The sequence below is a fragment of the Microtus pennsylvanicus genome, chromosome 18 (genome assembly GCF_037038515.1).
Source record: "Microtus pennsylvanicus isolate mMicPen1 chromosome 18, mMicPen1.hap1, whole genome shotgun sequence".
NCBI classification, from domain to species: Eukaryota; Metazoa; Chordata; class Mammalia; order Rodentia; family Cricetidae; genus Microtus; species Microtus pennsylvanicus.
The window spans coordinates 34,218,027-34,240,188 of NC_134596.1; the positions used below are offsets into that span (position 1 = coordinate 34,218,027).

Consider the following 22,162-nt stretch of genomic DNA (forward strand, 5'->3'; position numbering starts at 1 on the left):
TACAAAAAAGTATAAATGGGGTGGAGATGTAGCTCAGTGGTGCTTGACTGACAAGCTCAAGGCCCCGGGTCTAATTCCCAGCAACACATAAAGCAGACATGGCAGTAAAAGCGTCTGACGGTATAAACTCTGTTCAAGCCTACAGGATGAAGTGTTACTGAGTAAAGTCAAACATACTTGCCAACTGCTGAAAATGTCTTTTAAAGGTCTTAAATTATATTAAACAGTAGAGGGGATGGGGTGAAGACAGGGGGATCACTGGGACTAACAGCCTGCTAAACTTCCAGGTTCAATAAGAGAACCTGTCTCAGGGGAATAATGCAGGGAGTGATGGTGCATGACACCTGACCTCCTCCTCCCCGATTCATATGTGCACTCACTAGTGTAACTTAACATGCGAGAGAGAGAGAGAGAGAGAGAGAGAGAGAGAGAGAGAGAGAGAGAGAGAGAGAGAGGACAAAGGAAAACAAATTAGCATCACTCTATCCCTCCACCCTTCCGTTCCCCCATGCATTACTCCCAGAGAGAGTTTAGAGACCGCATGCTCTATACCCCACCCCCTAACTTTTCTGCTAAGAACTGGATGCTATAAAGAGCTACATATATGTAACAAAACACTCAAAAAGTTCCAGTACAAAGATTAGGGATAGTGAAAGGCCTTGAGTACAATTTTGTTTTTTTACAATAACGAACAAAAAAAAATGTGTTTATTTTTAAATCCCAGTCTAAAGAAAGCAGATAGAAGCAGAACACTTCAAGGATGGGGGGCAGGGAAAGAGGAGTTTCCAGGGTTCCTAACACAGCTTTCATTCCAGGGAGACCCAACTAGCCTCCACAGCAGCAGGCTCCACAGAAAGGGTTTCTCAGGGAAAGTATTAGAAGCAATGCTCTTGACTCCACCTTCTCAACGTACAAATGAGGAACTATACTGCAGGAGACTAAAGGAGCTGCCTCAGAAAGACTCTGCTACCTCTGCTAAAATTACAATAGTTTCTCTTTTTCATAAACCCAAATTTCTAGGGTTTTTTTTTAACTTCAAAATTAAACTGTTCTACAACCCCATGCCGTTCCTCTTCCCCAGGCTCCTATTCAAACTTCCAGTCTATCACCAGGCATTGATACCTGCCAACTTCAGACAGCTTCTCTGCTAGGGGAGTGATATCCGCCTTCATTTCACCATCACTAGAACCTTCAGTAAGTCAAGAAACTAACTGTAACCTGTTCAGATCCCAAAGTTAGGCCAGAGCTTGCTGAGAGTTCTAAAGCCAAGCTCAGGCTCTTGGATTCTTTTTCTAAATCCAGCGCCTTGCACATTCAAGCCTACAGCGACTCCTGGAAATATATCTAGGGTTCCTTGTCATTTCAGAGGACACAGGTACTTTAACACTGAGACTGGTGGGCCAAGTACAAAGGCACTGGAGAAGCCTGGCTTGAACCGGTGGACTCAAGCTAAAGAGTAGAGACCTGATCCTGGCACGCTCCTCAGATGTGGCTGCAGACCTTCAACCTCCAGAGGTAACATTGGAACTGAGAGGAGCAGTTTAGTGAAGAAAGCAGGCTGGCGCTTCACGGTGCTGGTATTATATAGTAGGTACTTTAGAATTCGTGTTCAGAGAACTAGAGGTCAAGGTTAGTCGCCACACAATAGAATTCCAGCTCCAAGACCTGGACTCAAGGTTAGTCTCCAAAATTTGGTTTTGGCCAAGGAAAAATAAAGAGTTTAGATTAAGGAATCCTCTGAGAGCTGGTTGTGAAGTGTGACTTTTTTTTTTTAATATAACCCGGACCTCCACAACTGGAGGAAGAAATTTCTTTTGGTCTTTGTTGGGGAACATGGAAACATTTTTATTGATAAATTTTAAATTCGGGCTTAGGGCTACCCTCCAGAAACTGTGAACTAAAACCAAAGTAAGTCCTAAGCATTAGAGTCTGAATTTGGAGGTGGGCGGCGGTCTCCATTCAGTTTTATCAGCCAAGCAAGGTACGGGCGGTTGGTACCTGGGACTTGGAACCCCTACTTCCCAGCCTCCGCTTACCTTCTGTTGGAAGTAAAGAACTGAGTAGTTATTGGCTACGGCAGGGTCGGATGTGGGGTTGGTTGGCAAGTGCAGGCTGCTGAGGGTCTTTAGCCCAGACCGGATCGTCGTGGCGGCCCCAAGTGATAGGAAAGGCAGGAGCAGGAGAGCCCGGCAGCCCATGGCTCACGCTGGCAGCCTCAGGCTGAGCAGCTAGAGAAAGAGGGCTACCGGCCAGAGCGCCCAGCCTAAGCCGGGCCCAGCTCGGAGCTCCGCCCGCTGCAGACTAGCTCCTCCCTCCGGGACACCCAAAGCCAGGCAGCTCCTGACCCCACCGGCCTCGCCGCCGCTACCCTTGTCACTCGCCTTCCCACTCCTCCCCGCCCACCTCCACTGTGGTCGACGTCTACGTCGGCCTTTATCCCGCAGGGCTTTGGCCCGTCCTCATCTCTGGCTCCCCGAACCCTATCGCTTCTCTAGGTCACGCCATATTTCTGCCTTTATAGTCACATAGCCACCTTCACACTGTTCCCGCAAATCCTACATAATGGAGAGGGAGGGAGGGAGGGAGGAAGGAGAGAGGGAGGGAGGGAGAGAGAGAGAGAGAGAGAATATGTATTGACAATCTTATTGACAATCTTCACTAGGCATGACAACACACACACGTGACCTCTCGCTCAACCAGCACAGCAACCCTGTCATTTCTACTTCGATCAGGAAACAAGTCCTCGATCGGCCCTAGGTCTCTCAGGCAGCAGGAAATGGAAGAAAGTTTGCAGATCACCCCATGTGGAGACTCAGTCTTTGGGCCACCCCATCCTCTGCTTCCCCCGCACAACCCATCCCTTCCGAGCCAGCCGGGTCCTCCGAGCAGACGACGTCTCCCCTCCCACCCCCTGCAGGCCCCGCCCGGCCGACCGCGACGGCGGATCCCTCGCCGACAGCGCCCCCTACTGCCCACCCCGTGGCATCACGTCCGCCGGAGGGGCGCCGGCGCCCCTTCCCACGCCTCGCGCCCTCCCGGCCTCCCCCGCCATTCGCCCGAGGAACTCCAGCTCCAGCAGCCCGGGAAGAACGTCCTTCCAGAGCCGTCTCCACCCACAGCCTGACCAGAAGGGGCGCTCGCCGGAGAAGCGGCCCGCCACCGCGGTGCCCTGCTCTGATTGGCTCTCGGGGAGCTCCGTCAGGCGGTACTTCCGGCGGAAGGGAACGCGGGAGATTCGAGTGCTGGCGGTCGGTGCGCGGCTGAGGCTGAGGGGCCGGCGTCGCTTCCTGGTTGCCTGGGCTCGTCCCGATCCTTTCCCTCAGGTGAGAAGCTGCAGAAAGAGGTCCCTGAGGGACGAATTTGTTCAGGACTCCGTCACCGTAAAGGGCGGAACCGGAGTTGGAGGGGAAAGTCAGTCATTTTCGTGTTCCTTGGCGAAGGTTTAGCAACATTTACAGTTGCCGTAGAGCCCCAGAAGCCCAGACAGGAAAAGACTCGACTTTCTCCAGGGAGATTCAAACTGTGTCAGCTGGCTGCCGTGCAGAGTCCTGCTGGCACAGATTTTTGTTTGTTTGTTTCCTCCTCTGATAGCTTTGATTGCCTAGAGATAATGTTTAGCGGAGTAACGCGCGCCATGCAGACATGGAAAGATTTCCAGACTCCTTGGTCTCTCGTATCTCATCTGAAATCCTGCTCTCCCCAGAGCTGCCCTTAACGTAATCGAAGCTGTCCCCGTTGCCGAGCTGTGACAGTCGGCTTCCAACCGTTTCCCCTGCTTATCCATTCCCCGAATGACCAGGAAAATAGATGAAAATTTTGCCCAAGATCATCCCCGTTTAAATTATTTGAAATGCTCCTGTTTCCTCCGATGTTTTAAGTCCAAATTCCTTAGGTTAGAAACCCTTTGGCCTTGCCTGCCTCGCCACCTTCAGCGCTAGACCTTGCCATCTGTACCGACACACACACCTCTCGGTGTGGGAGAGCAAACCCGGAACATCGCAGTCCGTTCATGCCACGTCACTGGATTCTCCCCAACCCTCCAGACGTTTGCTTATTCCCATCCACACCCCAGGCTTGTTCTGACTCATTTGTTATTTCTTAGTTTGCAAAGGTTTTTGTTTAGTTTTGGTTTTTTTGTTTTGAGTTGGGGTAACAGCATTTCATGCCCAAGGCTGGCTCTGAACTCCTTCTGACTACCTTTTGAAAAGTTAGATCTTGTATATGTCCTTGAAGGAAATTATAGGTATTAAGAAAACTATCCAAATTTCTCCTTCTACAGTGAGGCCTCTGGGGCTGTAAAACAGGAAATTAGAAGTCTAGGGTTATCTTACAGGGCATGGAAGATTTTCTTCTAGGTTTTGGGTGGCAATGGCTTGTGTCTTTTTTGTATTTTTGTGTTTAGGTTTGCTCTACCACTGAGCAGTACCCTGAATCAACATGAAAAGCGGAAGGAGTAAAGAAAGGGAAGACTGCCTACCCCCTCTTCCTCATCCCTAGAATGGAGGGTTGACTTCCTACAGGGGTGAGTGTGTCCTTTCAGAGGTCTGAAAAAGATGGCTTGTTACGTGTATGGTGCTGAGAAACAGTCCTGAGGACTGGAGAGACTGTGACCTACCTGTCAGAAGACAGGACATGCAGACATGATCCACCTGCGTCCTATCTTCACGGTGCCTGTGCTGTGTGTGCACTCCTGGTTCCTACAGCAGCCAGAAAAGTGTGATGAATGTCTGTTGACTCTAGTTATTAACAGACAGTGGTGAGCTGCCGTGCACGTGCTGGGAATCAAACCCAGGTCCTCTGGAAGAAAGACCAGTGCTCATAAGGAATGAGCCATCGCTCCTGCACAGCATCCTCACTTTTAGTTGGTCTTTTACATTCTCTGGGTAGATCACATAATGATGTAAAGACTTTGCACACAAGAACGCATTCAAAAGAAATTGTGAACCCGACTGAATTAAAAACCTTAAGATAGGAGCCACATCTTTTTTTTTCTTTTTCTAACATTTTTATGTTTATTTAATTTTTTAAGAATTTTGTATCATTTATTTTGATCATATTCTTTCCCCTTCCCCAGCTTCTCCCCCAGTTCTCTGCCTACCTATCTTTATGCTCTTTCTCTCTCTTCTCTCTCTTTTAAAGAAAAAGCATTCCATTTGCATTGGCCATCTCCTTCTGAGTATTGACTTTGCCGTGGTGTGTGCTTAGATACACATTGTCGCTCCACTGAAGAAAAGTGATCTCCTCCGGAGACTGTCCGCTTTCCTTTCCCATGCTGGGATTTTTGTCTGTGTTGAGCCTGTGCGGGTCTTGTGTGGGCTCTCACAGTCTCTGAGCTCTTGTGTCTGTTGACCCTGGTGTGTCTGGAAAATGTGGTTTCCTTGAAGTTGTATGCTTAGGATATTTCTGCTTCTTCCAGGTCCATCCTTGAAGTGAATGTTTTTATGTAAGGTTTTTCATGGGCTTGCCTTCTGACAAGTTAGTAATGAGAAAATAAACTGGAAATTGGGGTCCAGCAGTCTGTTTTCTCAAATGTGAAGTCTTCGGAACATGTACTTATACACGCAACTTTGGCTTATCAGTTGCATTGCAGTTTCAGGACTCAGTGACAAAGACAAACTAGAGGGGCTTCTTTCCCTTCTATGTCCCTACATTTCCCCTTTCTGTCCTACCTCATTGCCATTGACAGAATGGTCTGTAGTCTGTAGAGTGAAGAGGATGCTCTGCACATTGATTCATTCTCCTTCATTAAGTAACTTTCTGTTTACAGTTTATAGCACTTCCCCTTCCATGTTACTATTCTCTCTCTCTCTCTCTCTCTCTCTCTCTCTCTCTCTCTCTCTCTCTCTCTCCCCCCTCTCCCCCTCTCCCCCTCTCTCCCTCTGGTTTTTTTTTTTTGTTTAGTTTAAGTTTTGGTTTTTTTTCCAAGACAGGTTCTGTACATCCCTGGCAGTCCTGGAACTAGCTCCGTAGACCAGGGTGGCCTTGAACTCACAGAGACCCCTTGCCTCCACCTTGAGTGCTAAGCTTAAAGGCTTAAAGTGTGTACTACCACTCCCAGCTTCCCTGTTACCAACCATTCTTTTTCATGATATGTAAGAAAGTAACCTTGGTTGTGGTGTAGTTCCCCCAAATAGCTTTAAGACTGTGCCCGTGCCTTCCCTCTTGGTCACTGACCTAGGCAATCACTGGAAAACAAAGGAGGAGAACAATTAGTTCTCCTCAGTATGCCATGTCACTTAGACTTTCTCCTGTCTCCCTCCCAATCTCTTTATTTCTACTCTTAGATGTATGAGATTAGGAGAAGCTGATGTTTCCTTGTGTCTTACTGCTGTATCCTGCCTAGTATTTTTATTATGGTTTTACTTATTATAAGAGCTATACATTTAGGGAAGAGATGGCTTAGCTGTTAAGAGACCTTGCTGCTATTATAGAGGACCTGGGATCAGTTTTCAGCACCCACATCCAGCCGCTCAGAGCCACCTGTAGCACCAGCTCCAGAAGATGGTGCACAAATACACAGAGAGACAAACACATACATATAAAGAAAAATAAAATATTCTCCCAAAAATTATACATTTAGAAAATATTTTAGGTGTATAAAGAATTTTAATGAATTTTTAATACCATCACTCTGACAGAAAATACTTTTTTCTAAACAAAAATTACATTATCCTAATCCTGTCTCTCTCCTTATCCCACCCCCAAGCAAAGACCTGACCAGTCTCTTTTTAAATTTTCTCAAGGTATTATGTACATTTCACTTATATAGCTTGTCAATCATTTTCTGTCATCTCTTACACTAGAACATAAATCTAGTAACTAGGAAAGGACTGTGTCTGGATGCCCCTCACTACATATAGCAACACTTGGCATTTAACAAGTGTATAATATATTACAGTAAGTAAATATATTGGAGCATGGTTTTCTGACTGATGAAGCTGAAAGAAATGTGATACTGTACCGCCTTCCTTCCCAACATAATAGAAAGAATATATGTATGATGAGCCAGATAGGAAGTTGTTCTCAGTCTATAATGTTTTCCTAACTTTAATGCTTACTCAGTCCTGATACTTCATCAAGCATGCATTCACCATAACCCATGCAAAGTAGTAGAGATATAAGATAGGAGACACTTATCATGAAGGAAACGGGTTCTGAAAACAAAGAAAAATAACAAACTCGTGGGTGCTGGAGAGGAATTTCAAAAGTATTGTCCTTCACTCAATGAATGAAGTATCTTTTTACCATTTGGGCTTGCCAGGTGAAGAAGCACCAACAGTAAAAATAAAAAAGAAAATGAACTTGTTCATTTTAATTCTTAAATTTACTTGTGAATTAGAGTTTTTTTGTTGTTTTTATATATGTATTTGATCCACTAGAGGGCAATAAACCCTTAAATAAAAAGCAGCAACCAACCTTCTTAAAATGTGTGCAATTCATACTTGCATAATTTATAAATTAATTCTAGAACGTCATGTTTGTATTGTTTTTCTTGTATTGGTAAGTTGTATTATCTAGACAGGCCTGGTGGCACATATCTGTCATCCCACCTACTCAGAGGCTGAGTCAGGAGAGCCACAAATTCCATCCTTGGGAAACTTAGAGGCCCTCTCCCAAGAAGACACTGAAAGTATAGCTTGGTAATAAAGTGCTTGCCTAGTACATATGAGGTCCAGGGTTCCAACCTAGTACTTCAGGGGGAAAAATATGTGCCCATGATACAGCACAGCATCTTAGTTAAATTACAAACCAATCCATCTACAATTCCTTTGTAATAGAATTCATAAAGTTTTGATGGGGAGGAAGCAGTTTATTTGTCTTACAGTTTATAGTCCATCACAGAAGGAGGCCAAAGCAGAAAGCAGGAAGCTAGAAGCAGGAACTAAAACAGACCATGGCAGACCCCTGCTTACTATTTGGCTCCCAGGCTCACATTCAGCTGCTCTTCTTAAACAGAACAGACCTGCCTATAAACAGATGGTACCACCCACAGTGCATAAAGAATAATTTGAATGTCCATGTAGACTCTAAAATTCTGTGTTAGACCCACTAAAGGTAGGCCCACAATAATCTTTTGCCTTCTCTGTTTTGTTTTATTTTATTATTATGCCTTAGAAGCCTGTTTGTTTTCTAATGGGAAACAGGAAGGAGGTGGGTTGGAGTGGGAGGGAGGGGAGGTACTGAAAGGTGTAGAGAAAAAACCAAAATCAGGATTTATTATGTGAGAGAAAAAAAATTATTTCCAATAAAAGGGGAAAATTGGTGGGAAAATAAAAGAAGAAACAATCAAGTAAAAAGAATTTTAAAAAAGAAAAACACATACCCACAAAAACAAAACTCATAAAAATCCAGAAACCATAATGTACAAGCAAAAGATCAATAAGAAAAAATGCCCTAACAAAGAAATAGGGTACTAAAATATCATTGATTTTACTTTGTGTTGGCTGTCTGGGCATGGGGTCTACCCATAAGTGTAGTTTATATACTTAATGAGACTTCCATGGAAAAAGCAGTGGGAAAATCTTATTTTCATGGAAATGTTATCCTGACACAGGATCCATGTGAGTCTTCACAGTCACTTCTGTAGGCTCTTCAAGTGCTGTGCCTAATTGAATTCCACTGTCAGAGTTTACTGGAGGCAGTCTCCGAGACGGGTCAAACATTTTTACAAATTGATCTAACTCTCTGAACACTAGAGTTCTTTATTTGAAAACAATTATTTTATTACCTTATTAGCATAAGCTAATCAGTGAGGGAAAATGGTAAGCCAATGTACAATTGAAAGAATTCAAAGTCAGATTATAAAAGTAGAGACTATTGCTCTTTTATTTCTTTGATATGCTTATATAAACAAGAATTGTTTTAAAACTTTGATCTCTTAGACCTTATAACATTTTTATTTTCTAGTTGTAAGTCCCTTTTCTACCCCCAAACTGTGAAACTCTGCTCAGTGAAATCTACTAAAGCAGTTTTCAGCTTCTGAGCCAGTAATTGAAGCTACTCGGGATCACTTTAGCCCATGAGTTCAAGACCGGCCTAGACAAAAATAGGGAGAACCCTCAAAAGCTCAGGGAGGAGGAAGAAAGAAGGTTCATGGAATATCCTTCCCATTAAAAAACTTCTATATCTTTTGTAACGAATGTGGACCCTATTCCTCTCACTGCGTTTCCTTGCCCAGCCTTAATACTTGGGGAGGTGTTTAGTCTTACTGCAATTTGATACGCCATATGTTGTTGGTACTCATGGGAGACCTGCCCTTTCCTAAACAGAAAATGAGGAGGAGTGGATTGGGAGGACAGGGGAGTTGAGGGGAGGGACTGGGAAGAGAGGAGGGAGAGGAAACTGGCAGGATGTAAAATAAATAGATGAATAAATTTACTTAGTAAAAAAACATGAATGAGCTATGTGAAGTCTCTCCTGAATTACTAGAATAGACTACTTACTCTGAAGTAGTGGTTCAGTTTTTCAGTACATCATCATAGGGCTAGGGATGTAGCACAGTAATAGGCTCCTTGATTACCATGTGTGTGGCCCCAGATTTAATCTCCCAGTACACTGACACTTAGCTGTCTTCACTTTGATAATGAAACAAACGATATTATTGACTGATTGGTTTTCAGAAGAGGGATAATTCACATGTGATTTGACATTTGCATTAAGCCCCATGCTTGTTTTCTAGGACAACGGACACATGAATAGAAGACGGAGATTCCTCCTTGCCTCAGTGCTTGCCCTCCAGAACTCAAGCTTTATATATCCATCATGTCAGCGGTGCTTCTCTCGGATAGTCCTTGACTCCCAGAGGTAAAATTAAAGACTGAGTTCGCTGTGCAGAGCATCAGATTCTCTCAGGAATTCTCAGGGTTGGTTCTTCTGCTATCTTAGAACAGAACTGAGTACTAATCTAGTTTTTGGGGCAAGTTTAAGAGTATTTGTTTTTTAATGGTCCTCACCTCAGGTTATTTTTTAAGTAGATATAAGTAAATAAACTTAGTAGCTGGTGCCGTGCTTATTTACTTATAAAATGCTTGGGCACAGATGTGTTTCCGATTTCACAACTTTGGAGGTTTAAGACTATTTGCATAAACTTAATTAGTTGAATATCCCTGGCCTAAACCTGAAAAAGAAGTGCTCCAAAATGGATGTGTGTTTGCTCATTAGTGAGTGAGTCTCTGCAGCCCAAACTACTCTGGAATTCACAGTTCTGTATTGCTACCCTTGGTTTCAAAGTCTACAGTGTTTTAAGTCATGCCAATGCTCAGAAACTTTTGTAAGTACTCTGAAGTTCAGAATTTCAGGTTAGATGTGCTCAAATTCTCATAGTCTTTTGTATGACAATAAGGCTGTTTGGCTACATCTGATTACCGTGATAAAATCATGGTACCGAGTATATTTGAGAACCCCAGATATACCACCTATCATTGTAGAATAGAAGCGAAAAGTTGGATTTGAAATTCTTTCACAACGTTGTGTCTAGACATAAGACAAAGATATTAGTAACGCCTAGTGATACGGAAATAAGAGTAGTGAGCTAATAATGTTAACTAGTCTCAGGTCAAGTTAGAATTGAATGGGGTATGAGGAGGAGTCAGGAACCTTTCTTAAAACCATTCTGGAGTATTTAGAGTTCATGCTGCATAGAATTGCAGAAGGGTGCTAACATCTACTGAGAGTGTGCCATGGGGCAGGAGATGTAGCGTCTGTGGTCCTAATTACTTATTTGTAAAGTAGAATAACTACAGAGATAATGCTCAGAAGTCTAGTACCATACATGTGTGTGTGTGTGTGTGTACATATGAGGATTTCTAAAATGGAATCCTTTTTGACTGAAGAGCTTTTCCAAGTGTACTTGTCCTCTTGCAGTATATCACAATGGTTAACAGCACTATTCTGTGGAACCAGAATGCTTGAGTTTAATCGGTTGGCCTGGAACTCACTGTATATCACATTCTTGTACCTTGTAGCAGTTCTTCTGTCTAAGCATTCCTAATAGGGAGATTATAAGCATTAGCCACAGTATTGTTCCCCAACTCTCAAGGCATAACTGTGTGATCTTGCACAAATCACTTAAATAGTTTGGGGTAAAACTAGAGAAAAACCATTAGAATTTTTATGTGGATCAGGTAAGTTGCTATACATAACATACTTAGAACATTTGTATAATATATAATCAATCATATAAAGCTTTTTAAAAACTTTGTGATTTTTTTTCCAAGTAAGATAGAGTATCACTATCTAGCCCAGCGTTAAACTTGTGATCCTCTGGCCTCTGCTTCCCAAGGACTAGGATCACAGGCCTATATTACCATACTCAACAGGCCAAGAGTTTATCTTGAGGATAATCTTTCACAAAAATTTGAGTTGAACAATAATACCACTGTTAGGCCTTTAGACTTGTGTTACCAATATATACCATTTATGAATGTTTATTGTGTGCGAAGCATGATGCTAGGAGCTTTGTAGATATTATATCCCTTTAATACAAGAGATTTTTAAGAAGTAGGTGCTACTGTTGATCCCAAATTAGGAGACAATGAAGCTTAGAAAAATGAAGGACTTGCCCCAAATCACACACCAGAAACAAACATTCAAGGCTGAACAGTATGACTAGAGTCTACCTCCTACCTTACCTCATTACCTCTGAACTAACAGTGCAGTTTATATTCAAATTCCGTCTTAAAATTCCATAGGAAAAGAGCTCCAGCTAGATGCATAAAACCCCAAAGCACACGGTTCTTTCCTGTGGAAATTGAATCCACTAGAAAGTAACAATGTACCTACTCATATTAAACTAACAATTCCACAAAACTCAGTGCTGATGCTTGACCTTTTCTGTTTTCGCTTCTGCTCTCCTTTTTTCTTACTGGAAATAAACCAACATAGAAAACAGAAATTCTTCCTTTTCAGTGCCCCACTACTTTAGCTAAATTTGTGGTGAGTCCCCTACCTAACCTTTATAGGTCCTGTTTTTACTGCAAATCCTTAGCAAAGACAACTGCAGTAGGTAGTGTCAGTGAAAGACTCTTATCTCACCAATATAAAGTGTTCCTTTCAGGGACCTAACATTTATTGACTGTAAACAGCAGCAACCTTGGGAGTTTCTGCAGCTGTTGCTCCCGTGAGCTTCCCTAAGGACGTTGGAAGACAATTTTACAGTGCCTAGTCAGGTCTCTTATCTCAGTGCTTTCCCCAGTCTAGCCTCCAGAACGGTGTGTTGGGTGCCTTTGGGAAGCCTTAGGCACAGTGACTGCCCAGGTCCTCACGTACATCCACACCAAGCTGAAGAATAAGGAACATGTGATTGAGGCCCTGTGTGTAACCAAGTTCAAGTTCCCTGGCCACCAGAAGATCTTAAAGAAGTGGAGCTGCACAAAATTTAATGCAGATGAATTTGAAGGCATAGTAGTTGAGAAAAGACTGAACCCAGTGGCTGTGGGATCAAACATCTCCAGTGTGTTTCCCTGAGCAAGTAACAGGCCCTGCACTCCTGGGGATTTAAGGACATTAAGTCACTTAAGTTCTTTATACTTAACTACGAAGTGTATAATGCACTTTCAGCATAAAATATATGTAAAATATATTGTGCCAAAAACTATAAGTAAGATTTATTATCCACATAGGCTGTCTATGCTATATATAATAGATATAGTATGTACCCAACTCAAACATGCAAATTGTCTCCTGAGTAACTTAATAGGGCCAATAAATAATTGCTTTAGTCTAAGGCTCTTTCTTAACACTCATAAATTCCTTTCCCTCACTGAAAATGAGAATCATAGCTTGTTATAAGGCACTATTACTGGAGATACCCAAACAAATGTCTTCTTACCCCACATAGGGACACCATCAAAGTCCAGCTGGTGAACAGCCATGGTTTTACTGGGGTTACTTGCAGGAATTTGGGTACAGGAGCAGAAATGACTCAAAGACAACTGCATAACCAAGGCCCACCCCAGCATGGATGACTTCTCGTGATAACCGGAAACATGGGGCTCACTGCACAACCTGTAGGCAGTTCAACAATTTGGAGAGAATCCTTTCCAGGTAGATCAGTTGGTCTGAGAGTCTTCTAGGCAGCTCAGCTTGTCAGGAGTCTCTGTTTGGATTTTTTTATTTTTTTGAGACAAGATTTCTCTGTGGCTTTGGTGCTGCCTGTCCTGGAACTAGCTCTTGTAGACCAGGCTGGCCTGAACTCACAGAGATCCGCCTGCCTCTGCCTCCCAAGTGCTGGGATTAAAGGTGTGCACCACCACTGCCCGGCTGGAATATATTTTCTATGCCCTTGCTTTTCTGTCAGTTTCACATGGGCGCTTATTAGAAGTATAGAATTAGGAGTCTCATCACAGGCTTGCAAAATGAGTATTTTAATTTTAACAAGATCCTCAGGCGATTGGGATGCTGTTTAAGTGTGAGAGGTGCTAATCTATATTAACCATATTAACATTTATTTCAAAGATTAAGAACTATATAAATAAATATCTTCGATGTATTTGTTTTATAAAAGTATGCATATAATATAGTATATCCTTGCAGTAAAACAAATAGGCCTGGGTTGTCAAGCTATCAGTGCTGTTCTATTTGTCATCATATTTTTTATAGTTATGATAAAAATGAAAATCAAGAACTTCAGAATAGGAAGCCAAAGTTTCAGCTTTGAGTCAGAATTCACTGCTACCTTCTGCAAAAATCCAAACTAGTTTTTCCATTTGTACAGAAGGTAAACACATGTCTTAGAAACTTTTATAGATACAAAATATTGATGCGTATTAATTATTTTAAGATTTGCTAGTAATTCTCACTATATATAAATACATTATTACTTTAAAACCCTAAAAGATTTATTGTGTTTATTTGAAACAGTTCACTTTATTACACCTTGGAACTAATAAAAATGGGCTATATTCTAGTGAGTCAGTTTTCTTTATTCTATGGCCATCTTACAGTACAGACTAGCACATTTGAATGAGATTATATGAATGGATTCTTACAGATTCATCTTCAATGTTGCCCATAAAAAGCAATAATAATTAGCCTATGCTAATAGTATTTATGATGTGTTGAATCATTTCACTGAATCATGTTGCTTGTTGGCAACAGTCAAATGATAGCTAACATTGATTTCTGTTTCTGCTTTGCCACTCTCTAAGCCAAATTATTAGCAGCATGGGAAAGTAAGATCCTAGTATCTCCCATTACCATGTTTTAAAGGGTTGTTTAGAAAAACAAGAAAAATGAAGATCACAGCTGTAAGATTACAGACAAGAGCAGGAAAATACCGCCTGGGCCTATAGCTCACTGGTGAGGAGTTGCCCAGCACAGACACAGCAAGGATTCCTGAGGAAAATACAGTATACTCACTGCAAAAAGAAGCAGACTGACACTTTAGCTTGATAGATTTGTGCCATGGTGTTTGCTTGATTTTGTTTTGTCTTTCCTGTGCGTTGGAGGTTACAGATCCAGTCCTCAGAATTCCAGGCATCTAGTAACTAACCCAAGCCCAAGCCGTATAGAACAAGAGTTTTTAAGTACCCTTTGGTTACAATTACATATTATCTTATTATCTTGACAAGTTAACTTGTGTGCCTTTGATCTAGTTTTTATAATCTAATAATAATCTAATGATCGTAACATATCCTGGTGAATTAAAGTAATTTTTAGAGGTTGGAGAGATTATGACTCTAGCCCCAGAACATCCAATACCTCTATACTCAGAGGTCACCTGTATGCCTATATACACATGCAGACACATACACATATTGAAAAATAAATCTTTTAGAAACTAATAAATTTCAAGACATTAAGAAGAATACAAGTAACTTCTTTTTTTTGTTTTGTTTTGTTTTTTGTTTTTTTGAGACAGGGTTTCTCCTTAGCTTTGGAGCCTGTCCTGGAACTCCCTTGGTAGACCAGGCTGGTCTCGAACTCACAGAGATCCGCCTGTCTCTGCCTCCCAAGTGCTGGGATACAAGTAACTTCTTTAAAGAAATTTTATTTTATTTAATTCTTCAAGACAGGGTCTTTCAGTGTATCCCTGGCTATCCTGAAACTTGCTTTGTCGACCAGGCCAGCCTCGAACTCTGCTTCCCAAGTGCTGGGATTAAAGGTGTCTGCCACCACCACCTGGCTTACAAGTAAATTCTTGGTGTATAATATTTCAAGGTTATTATTTTTGTTACACTGTTTCCCATCAGTTTCTTCGCAGTTTAGTATATGTTTCTTTCAGTTTGGTGGTACTAAAATCTCTAAAGTTCATCAACCTAGCCATATGTATGTGCATGACTATAGTCCTCTCTTCCTGGAGGGAGAGGTCAAGGATCTACGTGTAACAGTCTGGGGCCAGTTTTGTCACACAAGACCCTGCCTTGGGAAAGAGGAAAACAAAAAAAGTTGTTGATTGTAAATAGTTTAAGAATGAAAGTCACTATTGATATGCAAACTATCACCCTAAATTTGGACAACTCTTTGCTGTCTCCCCAACTTTTCTAGGTTTACTTGTCCCAAGTGTGGCTCTTGTGGTGAAGCTGAAAGTGCCAGTTACAGATACAGACTGTCCTTAAAAGTCGCGGAATCCAGCAGATTGTGTGTCGTTACTGTGTTTGGGAGCTGCTTAGACACTTTTTTTGGACTCACTGCCACTGGTTTGAAGAGGTGAGAGTTTTTAAAGCATTCTTTTACCTGACTGCTCTTCTAGCAAGCCCGTAGGATTCGAAAATACATGTTTTGAAGGTGTTTGCATTTACTCAGAAGAACCCCTTTATCTCAGGCCATCAGTTTCCTTAAAAGATAATCTGGAAAGGGAAAATTTAACTATGTAAAATATTATAAAACTGTAGCCAGGCAGTGGTAGTGCATATGCCTTTAATCCCAGCACTTGGGAAGCAGAGGCAGGAGGATCTCTGTGAGTTCAAGGCCAGCCTTGTGTACAAAGTGAGTTCCAGGACAGACTCCACAGCTACAAAGAAACCCTGTCTGGAAAAACCAAACAAACAAACAAAATATTATAAAACTCTAATACAAGTTAGTCAATTCTTTCAGTCACTTTGCAGATTTATCCCTCCAGTTTGACTGTCTTAGTGTTTATTGCTATGAAGAGACACCATGACTGTGGCAACTCTTATGAAAGAAAACATTTAATTGGGGTGGCTTACAGTTCAGAGGTTTGGTCCGTTATCATCATGGCAGTACATAGTAGTGTGCAGGCAGACACGGTGCTGGAGAAGGAGCTGAGAGTTTTACATCTGCATCCACAGACAGCAGGGAGTGAACTGACTCTGGGCATAGATTGAGCATAGGAGATTTCAACACTTCCTCCAACAAAGCCACACCTCCTAATAGTGCCACTCCCTGTGGGCTTATGGTGGCCAATTACATTCAGTCTACCATATTGACCTAATAAGACCCAGCCTTAAGACTTTAAAAATCCATATAAGTAAAGAACTTTCTCCTTATCACTGTCTTCCCTCCCCTCTTTCCCTAGTCATCAATGCTCGTATCATTGTACCTTAGAGCAGACTCATTTGAAGGAAAGGGACAGCAGAAAGACTGTTGCTGCCACTGCTGCTTCCCTTAGCGTACCTTTGAGCTCTGCAGATTAAGTAAGCGTGCACTTTTTTCCCTCACGGTGCTATAGCCGGAACTTAGGGCAGACGTTCCACATGCTAGTCTACCCCTACGCTCCTTCCCCAGACTTCACAGGCCTCTCATTCACACGAGATAGGTTGGGTTTTCCTATGGCTTTAAATGTTTTTTTCTCTTTTTATACTTTTGAAACCTACTAGGGCCAACATGCCAAGGTCATACTTCTTTCTCTCTGAACGTGACTAACAAGGTTCATACCATATTTTAAAATAATTGTGTCTCCTGATTGTACTGCAAAGTAAAATTTCAAAGCTCATCACTGTGAACACTTTCTCTCAAAGGTACCTTGAGGATTCTGGTGAAACCCCAGAAGCCCTGGACAGTGGTGGGAGGCAAAGCCTCTTGACCACAGCGGTGGAGAATTGTTTCGTTGGGCAAAGCTTTGTCTTTGGAGTGACGGTAATTGAAATCAACTTCCTTTTGGAATGTCCTCTGATCCCCATTGAAATGAAAAGGTTGTAACTCTCCTTGTTGTTTTTAGAACAAGTTATATAGATATTAGAGTTGATAGATGCATATGAAACTATAGAAATAGCTTACATGAGATCTATTTCAATATTATAGGTTACAACTCCCTATTACAAAAGCCAAAGAAGCCCAATTGAATGTTTTTAAAAGGGGGAATTTACTATGAATTGCAAAAGGTATTAGATTTTTGGTTCTGAAAGATTACTTTTCTTTTACTCCAAATTCTATACAAATTACTTAGTAAAATTTTGTGTTTTCTATCAAAAGAGACATGTCTCAAAGACAAATGTCTAAGTATTGTTTAAAAACATTAAAAAATATATTAAGGTCTGGTATGGTGGTACACACCTTTAACCCAGCAGTGGGAGGCAGAGCCAGATGAATCTCTTAAATTCAAGGCCACCCTGATCTACAGGGCAAGTTTCAGGCCAGCCAGGGCTACATAATAAGGCCCTAAGTCAAAAAGAATAGATTAAGAAGAATGTTCTTAAATTAAATACATATACTTAAATACATAGTAGTAGAAAGAGTTAAAATGTACTAACTCTGAAGGAGTAGTAAGAAAGTATTCTAAATTAAAAAGAGCAAATGGAAATTTGATTACACTCTAAATGGAATGTAGTCAAGAGAATATAGTACTACCAAATGGGCACTAAGGAAAACCCAAAGACGGAGAAACCAAGAACTAACAAACTATACTTTGTTAAAATATTACATAGTTTAGTTTTCTTTTTTCTGTTCTTCTTTTACAAATATAATAGTATACCAGCATTTATAGAATAGATACTATTTTCTAAGTATCATCCAATTTTGTTATTGTTAATCAACAGCCTTTATTTCATAAGTGAGAAAGTGAGGCACAGAGGAGTTAAATAACGTACCCAGAACCCCAGCGTCCCTAGTAGCTGCTGGACCGAGTCTGTGTCCCAGCCAGGGGTCTTTGGTATGTGCTGCTCTTTCAGTAACAGTGCAGGGCTTGGAGTTAAAGGAGTTAGCATCACTCTCATTTAGCCTTTAAATTCCTGTCTCCTTGTGCCAAGAGAAGCCATCTTCTTCTCATTTAAATGCATTTACTTCTTTCATAGAATTTTGGAGATGTATGTGAACATGATTCAGACCCCAGTAACATCTTGCAGCCATGCTGTCAGCACAAAGGAGAAGTCAGAACGCTGGTAGCTTCCCAGATGGTTCTGCCCAGTCCACATGTGACAGGCTTTACTGTCATTGACTACTTAAATCAGCTTTTGCACAGTTCCAATTTCAAGAAACAGCACTGCGACTCTCAGGAGTGCGGCAGTCACTCGCTCTCTTTAGATCACTCGGACAGTGATCTTAGCAGCAGGCGTAGCTCTGGGAAAACATCCTGCTTTCTGGAGTCCTGTGGCAGAGATGATTTTCTCAGATTCTGGCAGCCATCTCTTGAACTGACTTCTACTGATTCGCAAGTAACAGCTAATGATGACGTTTCAGCTTCAGAACAAACCACGGTGAGTGGTACTCCTAACCAAAACAGACAGTACATCTCCTTTTCCAAAACCGCTTCTAAGAACTGGCATGATCCCCTTCAGAGTTCTCAGAGCCGTGTTTCTTGTACGGACAAGAATAATACAACAGGAAAGTTGGGCGGAGACTTTGGTTTACAAGCTGATCATCTGAGTCCAGTTTGCCCCGGTTTTCATGAAACTAAGCTCTCTGACTCTAATAGTTTACTCCCTCCACAAATGCAAGACTCCTCTGAAGAAGACAATGCAGAGTGCTACAGTGAAGCAGCAATTAAAAGTGAGTATTCCCAGGAAGGCATCCCATGTTACCAGCATCGTGACATAAATACTACCTCCATCCTTCAAGAGAGATCTGCATTTTCATTGTCATCACTGAGATCTAAAGAAACACCAAGTGCTTCCCAGACCTTGACTTGGGATGACCTACCATTCTCTGAAAGCCTGAACAAGTTTCTGGAAGTTGTTGAAAATGAGATTGCTATCACTGAGACAGACCCTAAGGACAGAAAACAGATTTTAGATAATGGCATTGATAAATTCCACACCGACCACAGCAGGTTATCTGTGGCGCCCAGGAGAAACACTGGAGCCTTGAATGCACCTCCTTTATACTTAAGATCATCACAAGCAATGATGAAAGAAAGCTCTAGGAAAGAGATATTCTTTTCCAGCTGTGAGTCTAATCCAAGTCCTCAAATTGAAAAAGAATCAAAACCCAACAAGACAGCAGAGCCTGTCTCTACAGGCAGTAATAGAAGTGATATCTCCGAGTGGTTTCTGGATACTTGCCTGTCAGCTCTCTTTACATCTCCAAACGATATGGAAGCATCAGTTACCCAAAAGCGAACCCTACAACAAAGGGATGAGATTTCACTCAGACCTAATACCTCAACAGGTGACTGTTCTCATCTTAGTAACAAATGTTGTAATGGATGTGGAGAAAAATCATGTTCAGATACAAAAGGGAAATTGGCAAGCTTGTGTTCTAAGAAACACGGTGATGTTTCTTATCTTCAGAAATTAGAAAATAAGCAGTATTATAGATGGTCAGAGAACCAAGATGACAATTTTACAATATGCCGGAAACTTACATATCCTTTAGAGACTCTTTGCAGTAGTCCAGGAAATACAATTACTGCAAAAGAAATACCTCACAGGCCTATCAGTAGTAACTTAACACAAAGTTTCTCTGCTGATCATGAAGGTAGCTACAATGCTTCTGCTGATCTTTTTGATGATGTTGCTAAAAATAAGGACATTGGAACAGAAATTACCAAAATGTCACAGGATGTTTTGTTACCCTGGGAAGCATCTTGCTCTGAAAACTGTGTTGTAGGTGAAAACTGCAGCCAGCCTTCACAAAAACTACCCTTGCAGAACATATCAACATCAAGGTATCCAAGAGCAAGTTCTCAGTCAGACTCAGAATCTGACTTCTCAGAAAGCCAAGACTTTGTTCCATGTTCACAGTCAACTCCAGTTGCAGGCTTCCACCAGAGAATTCATGGCTTACGTGGAACTTTCAGAATATTGCCTTCGTTATATTCAAATCTTGATGCTAACTATAAGAAAACAAAAATTTCTCCTGAAAATGACAAACAGCAAGCCACCTCAACCTTCCCAAAGAATGTAAAAACACCTAGCCAGAAATCTAAAAGTCCTGTTGTATCTGGTTTGACACAACCGGAGATCAACCACTGCCCTACTGCTGAGGGCCCTGAAAGTGATGTGGATGAATGGGTCCCCCCTACCACCCAAAAAGTATTTCTTTCAGATACTCTTGGATTCAAAGCCATGTGTTTAAGAAAATGCCTTGCTGACCAAAAAGAGTTACCAAGAAAGAAACTGATAAAAGTTGCACATAAAACCAGCATGTTTAAAATTAAAAGTAAAGAATATGTTTACAGCAACGGTTGCAAAAACAGAAGTGTCCTAACTACGCACAATTATAAATAGGCTGAAAACAGGAAAAGTCCATTTGGGGATGTTTTTTCAGAAGTCAAATGTTGTCTTCTTCAAACATTGCCACTTTTAGTGTCTGAAACAAAAAGAGCTTGGTCACCAAAATTATTTTCATATAAAGTCATTTGAACCCAATTCCCAGAGATTTTAAACAGAGGCAAATCTGCTTGAAAATTTTTGCTTTCCCTGACACAGAAAACAACCCTTGTATTTTGAACACTTAACGGAAAATCATTAATGGAGAATGGACTGCACTGAGTGCTGTTGGACCTTTCAAGCTTTCCTTTCCGCAGCTGTTTTCTCCAGAATACTATGATTTAGATAACTGAGCACTTTATCTTTTATTGACTAATCTGTTGATTTTGTATTTAAAAGTATTTGTTAAAATAGAGACATCTAGAAATAAAACTTTTGCAAACCAAAATATCTTTTATTAACTTTTAGCTAAGGTAAGAACATAACTCCTGGACTGAGGTTGTAACACACGGCTAGTTAAGGTCACTAATCTCAATGCATTTTATTCCATTGACTAAGGCAGCATCAATACTATACAGGACGTGCAGTGGCATTGACGTGTTTCTTTTACATGAAGGCTAAAACCTGACTGAATCTTTGTATTTCAATACAAAGGGCATCTTAAATGGTTTTCACAGTTGATTACTATTCTGACCTTAGAATTGTCACTGGTGAGAGTGAAGCTTTGCATAAATGGGTAGTACAAAATGACAGAAGTATTTTTAGGATCATTCAGAGATGGCTGGAAATTTTATGCTTACTCCAAGCTAAAAATCATTTTACAAATCTTGAAGACACTCAAGGCACTGGAGAGATGGGACAGTAGCTGGTATCACTTGCTGCACAGTTATGAGGATCAGAATTCAGATCTCATCACCCACTTAACAAGCCAGGTTTCTTGCAACACCCATAACTACAGCCCCTGGCTAGCCTTTGTGCCCACCACAGGCATGGGAACTTACACATGTGCACGTGCATACACAGAGTTGCACAGCAAACACATGTAAATCTTCTCAAAAAATAAAAAGTCAAGTCTTCACAGTTTTTAAAATCAAACATTCTACAGACATTCTGTGAGTCTAAATATACATGAATTTGTCATTTACATATCTAGGAATGATCGTAGAAAATATTATTCTTTGTTTTTCACAAGTAAACTGTAAGAGCAGAAAACCATATGCAGTGAAAACACTGCAGTTCACAACATACAACACTTTGGCACTGCGTGTCGTAACATGCATAGCTCAGAGTGCATGTTATATGTTTCCCAAAAACCTTTTATTGCTACCAAAGGATTTTTTTTACTTCCAATATTAAATTGCATGACCCTAAATGGGTTTGCGACCCATTGTTTAGAAACTGTGCCTTTTTGATATATATAATCAAACAGTCCACATCTGGTATGTTCTTGGCAGGAGAGAAACTTAGAGTGTTAATAGCCAAAAAGAAGAGCAGTTCCCAGGCGAGTCAGTGCCTCAGCTGTCTGTCAAGACTTGTCAAGTCTTGCAATCTCCTAGTCACTTCCCTTTGCCATTCCATGCTGGAGCTATTCCATATCTTTATCCACCCTATGTCAG

At 41.4% G+C, this 22,162-nt stretch overlaps 2 protein-coding genes across 3 annotated transcripts in view; one reads left to right on the forward strand and one right to left on the reverse strand.

Annotated features, from left to right (window-relative positions):
• LOC142837301 (lysosomal Pro-X carboxypeptidase-like) overlaps positions 1-2,900 on the reverse strand; it is a 47,190-nt gene extending 44,290 nt beyond the window's left edge. The window contains exons 1-2 of one of the 2 annotated variants that reach the window (XM_075952323.1): positions 2,800-2,900; positions 2,037-2,555 (exon numbers count right to left, since the gene is read on the reverse strand). In XM_075952323.1, the coding sequence (XP_075808438.1) occupies positions 2,037-2,198 (162 nt within the window). In that variant the 5' untranslated portion in view covers positions 2,199-2,555; positions 2,800-2,900. Of the gene's footprint in view, positions 1-2,036; positions 2,690-2,799 lie in introns of those variants that run through there. The other variant, XM_075952322.1, reaches the window with a different exon arrangement.
• A 328-nt stretch (positions 2,901-3,228) lies between these two features.
• Ddias (DNA damage induced apoptosis suppressor) lies at positions 3,229-20,990 on the forward strand. The gene is made up of 6 exons (XM_075952321.1): positions 3,229-3,323; positions 4,403-4,522; positions 9,680-9,804; positions 15,487-15,648; positions 16,920-17,037; positions 18,192-20,990. Exons 3-6 carry the CDS (start codon positions 9,692-9,694, stop codon positions 20,562-20,564), a joined length of 2,766 nt encoding a protein of 921 aa, XP_075808436.1. The 5' UTR covers positions 3,229-3,323; positions 4,403-4,522; positions 9,680-9,691; the 3' UTR covers positions 20,565-20,990.
• Positions 20,991-22,162: the final 1,172 nt, after the last annotated feature.